Genomic DNA, 3,229 nt, shown 5'->3' with positions numbered 1-3,229 from the left:
AAAAACTCCTTTTTTTATCATTGAAAATTGTCCCATTAGTTAAATCTCTCATTAAGTCGTTGGTGAAATCCACCATTAGTCTGTTTTATTGATGGCCGGGGCCACAATGAGAGTTTAACTCTTTAATTAAGCAATCTGATTGGCTGAAATTTTTGATATCAACCAATCATATTCCTTAATTAAACTTTTTTATTTATATTTATTAGAGTGTGCCAACATACTAGAACATGTTATATACACCTTAATTAAACTTAAACCGAGTTTACACTCTGAGGCCTGAGGGATTAGTACTCCGAATTTCAAATAAGCTCCCTCCTAAAAAAACGTTTTGTAAAAAAATACAATTTAAAGTCAAACAATGAAAAAGCCCCTTGCACCAACACACAAGAAAAATATAAATATATCGGCTCTTGATTTGTTAAATATTAAACATACAGACCATACATTTCATACGAAAAACAGAAATACACAATTTACAAAACAATATTGCAACCCGAACAAACCGTTTTAGGAGAGTGTTGTTTTATTTTACACAGACTATGCGTCAATGTCACTGAACTAAAATCACCCTAAGCTTCGTAATACAAGTGTATTCGTAAAACATATAAATAACATGAAAATATTTTAAACAAAAATATTTCGAAACAAGACTCGATTTCAAAATACACCTAGAAGAAATCGAGAAAAGAGCTTTTCAAAGAGTTGATGGTATGATTAGAAGAATATCGCTGATTGGACTTTATGTACAATTGTACATATACAATGAGCAGTTTTGTAGAAAGACAATGCTATTATATTGTATGCAGTTACTGCATAATGGATGCTGTGGCAGTCATATAACCATCATGATGAAGTGCATACAACTGATGCATTCTCTGCTGAGACATATGATGTGAACTATTAGCTACATGCATATTCTGCTGCAACAGATGTTGAATATTCTGTTGTATATTCTGCTGCAAGTTCTGTTGTATATTTTGCTGCAGGTTCTGTTGTATATGTTGAATGCTCGGGTGTATGTTCTGCACAGGTTGATGTTGGATAGGTGGAGGTATATGTTGTATCTGAGGAGGTGGTATGTGTGCAGGCTGGGGCGGTGGTTGTTGTTGTTGCTGCTGGTGTAGTTGTACCTGAGGTGTAATGTGTTGTAGGGGGATATTCATATTGGCAGAGTTGGATGTAATGACACCGTGCACGATTTCCAAATGTTTGATATAGGTGTTCCGCTGTACAAAGCTCTTGGCGCATATCCCACAGTTGTAAGGTTTCACCTTGGAGTGTGTGTAGAGATGATTCTGTAGCTGTGTCTTCTGTAGGAAACTCTTGTTACATACAGTACAAGCGAAGGGTTTCACACCGCCATGTATCTGAGCATGTCGGTTCAGTTCTGATTTGGTTGAGAAACACTTGGAACACTCAAGACATGTATGCGGTAGAACACCCTCATGTTTATTAGTGTGTGCTTTCAAATGTTTCCTCAGGGTGAAAGTCTTGGGGCAGTATTTACATTGGAAACATTTGTTTTCACTATGTGTGTACAGATGTTCATTGAGATGTCCCTTGTGTGAGAAGGCCTTGGGACAATAGGAGCATTTGAATGGTTTCTCACCACCATGTACAAAGGAATGCTGTACTAAGTGACCTTTACGGGAAAATGCTTTACCACACTGATCACACCGGAACAAACTGTTACCATCTCCATGGAGGAGAAGATGATGTTTAAGGTTGTACTGTTGAGTGAATGCTTTGCTACAGATCTCACACACGTAGGGTTTGATACCACGATGTGATGTCTGGACATGCGAGTCTAGTTCACCCTGAGATAGGTAGTATCTGAAAATGTAACATCATTACAATATGATATTATTTTTGGGGGGAAAAATTCTCGTATGAAAGTACAAGAAAACACAACCAACACCAACCTTTTTATAACATAAATAAGGGGTAGGCGCACCCCTAAAAAAACTATCCACAGTCCAAGTTCCAAGGTTTGTAAGTTTTTGTAAAATATCTTTAACCTATAAAGGAAGGATAGTAAATAAGTACACAGAGTTCCAAAGCTACTCACTTATCACATTCTTCGCAGTTGTACTTCTTCACGTCCTTGTGTACAGAGTTGACATGGGCCTCTAGCAGATCCTTCCTGAGGAATGGCTTCAGACAGAAGTTACAAGAGAACAGTTTCTCCTTCTCATGCTTCATGATGTGCTCATTGAATTCTTTCCTGTCGTTGAACGAACGCATGCACACCTCACATGTGAACACCTGGACATGAAAAATGTAGATGTAAAAATACATTACTTATATTACATAGAAAACACGGTAAAATGTGTCAAGACAACTCACTTGAGAGGGGGGAAAAAGGAGGGAAAATCAGTGATATCCTCTTAAAAAACTAACGCCAAGAGTAGAAATCATTCAAGTACCTAAAAATTACAAATTTGAAAAAGACAGGTAAATAGCGACCTTCAGAAGAAGACAAGATAGACGATTTTGTGTTTGAATAATTTGAATAGGGTTCCTTCTCATAGGTATGCCAAAATTATAACAAAGTTATTTATACCGTGTAAGTATAGTAGGTAGACTCTGAAGAAGTTGTTTTCTTACCTGCCGATGCACCATCTTGTGTTTCTCATAGAGCAGTTTATCCGAGAACATCTTGTAGCAGAGTTCACACTTGTGCAGCTGCGCTATCTTATGCACCATGGAATGCACCTTGAGATCTGCATTTCGTGTGAAAGCTTGCTGGCATACTTCGCACGTAAACACTTGCACCATGGGTACCTTGGTCTTCTTGGCTTTCTTCTCCTTGGATTGCTGTCAATTGAGACGGGAAGGAAAAGCGTTGGTCATTTGCGGAAGAAATGTTCAATTTTGTTTTAGAAAGGAAATATTTTTCCTGTTTCACAAATGTTGGTCTATTAAGACCCCCGCTAAACTTTGTTGACTTTACCTACATACTTCTACATATTCTAACGACCAAACTCCAGATACGAAATCTGCCGCCCAAAACTACCATACCACTGGGGGGGTTAGTGAAATAGTAATTTAGGAAAACAAGAACTTCGTTTTAAGAGAAGGAAGAAACTGGAAAGAGAAATCGCAGTCCATCCGAAGTTATAACTTATCAACCTGCATAGGTAATAACTACACTTACTACTGGCACTACCAAGACAGTTGTTAATGTTAACAATAAAATCAATAAATATATCTTACCTTGTGCTGTTTA

At 37.5% G+C, this 3,229-nt stretch overlaps 1 protein-coding gene across 1 annotated transcript; it reads right to left on the bottom strand.

Moving 5' to 3' along the window:
* Window positions 1–96: 96 nt before the first annotated feature.
* On the bottom strand, window positions 97–3,223 carry LOC103523901 (zinc finger protein OZF-like). Its single transcript, XM_008488909.3, has 4 exons — window positions 3,217–3,223; window positions 2,608–2,817; window positions 2,069–2,265; window positions 97–1,833 (listed from the first exon to the last, which is right to left on the bottom strand). Exons 2-4 carry the CDS (start codon window positions 2,776–2,778, stop codon window positions 807–809), a joined length of 1,395 nt encoding a protein of 464 aa, XP_008487131.1. The 5' UTR covers window positions 2,779–2,817; window positions 3,217–3,223; the 3' UTR covers window positions 97–806.
* Between the last annotated feature and the right edge of the window lie 6 nt (window positions 3,224–3,229).

The sequence above is a fragment of the Diaphorina citri genome, unplaced genomic scaffold (genome assembly GCF_000475195.1).
Source record: "Diaphorina citri unplaced genomic scaffold, Diaci psyllid genome assembly version 1.1 scaffold53833, whole genome shotgun sequence".
Classification (NCBI taxonomy): Eukaryota; Metazoa; Arthropoda; class Insecta; order Hemiptera; family Psyllidae; genus Diaphorina; species Diaphorina citri.
This window is presented reverse-complemented; position numbering and strand designations above follow the sequence as displayed.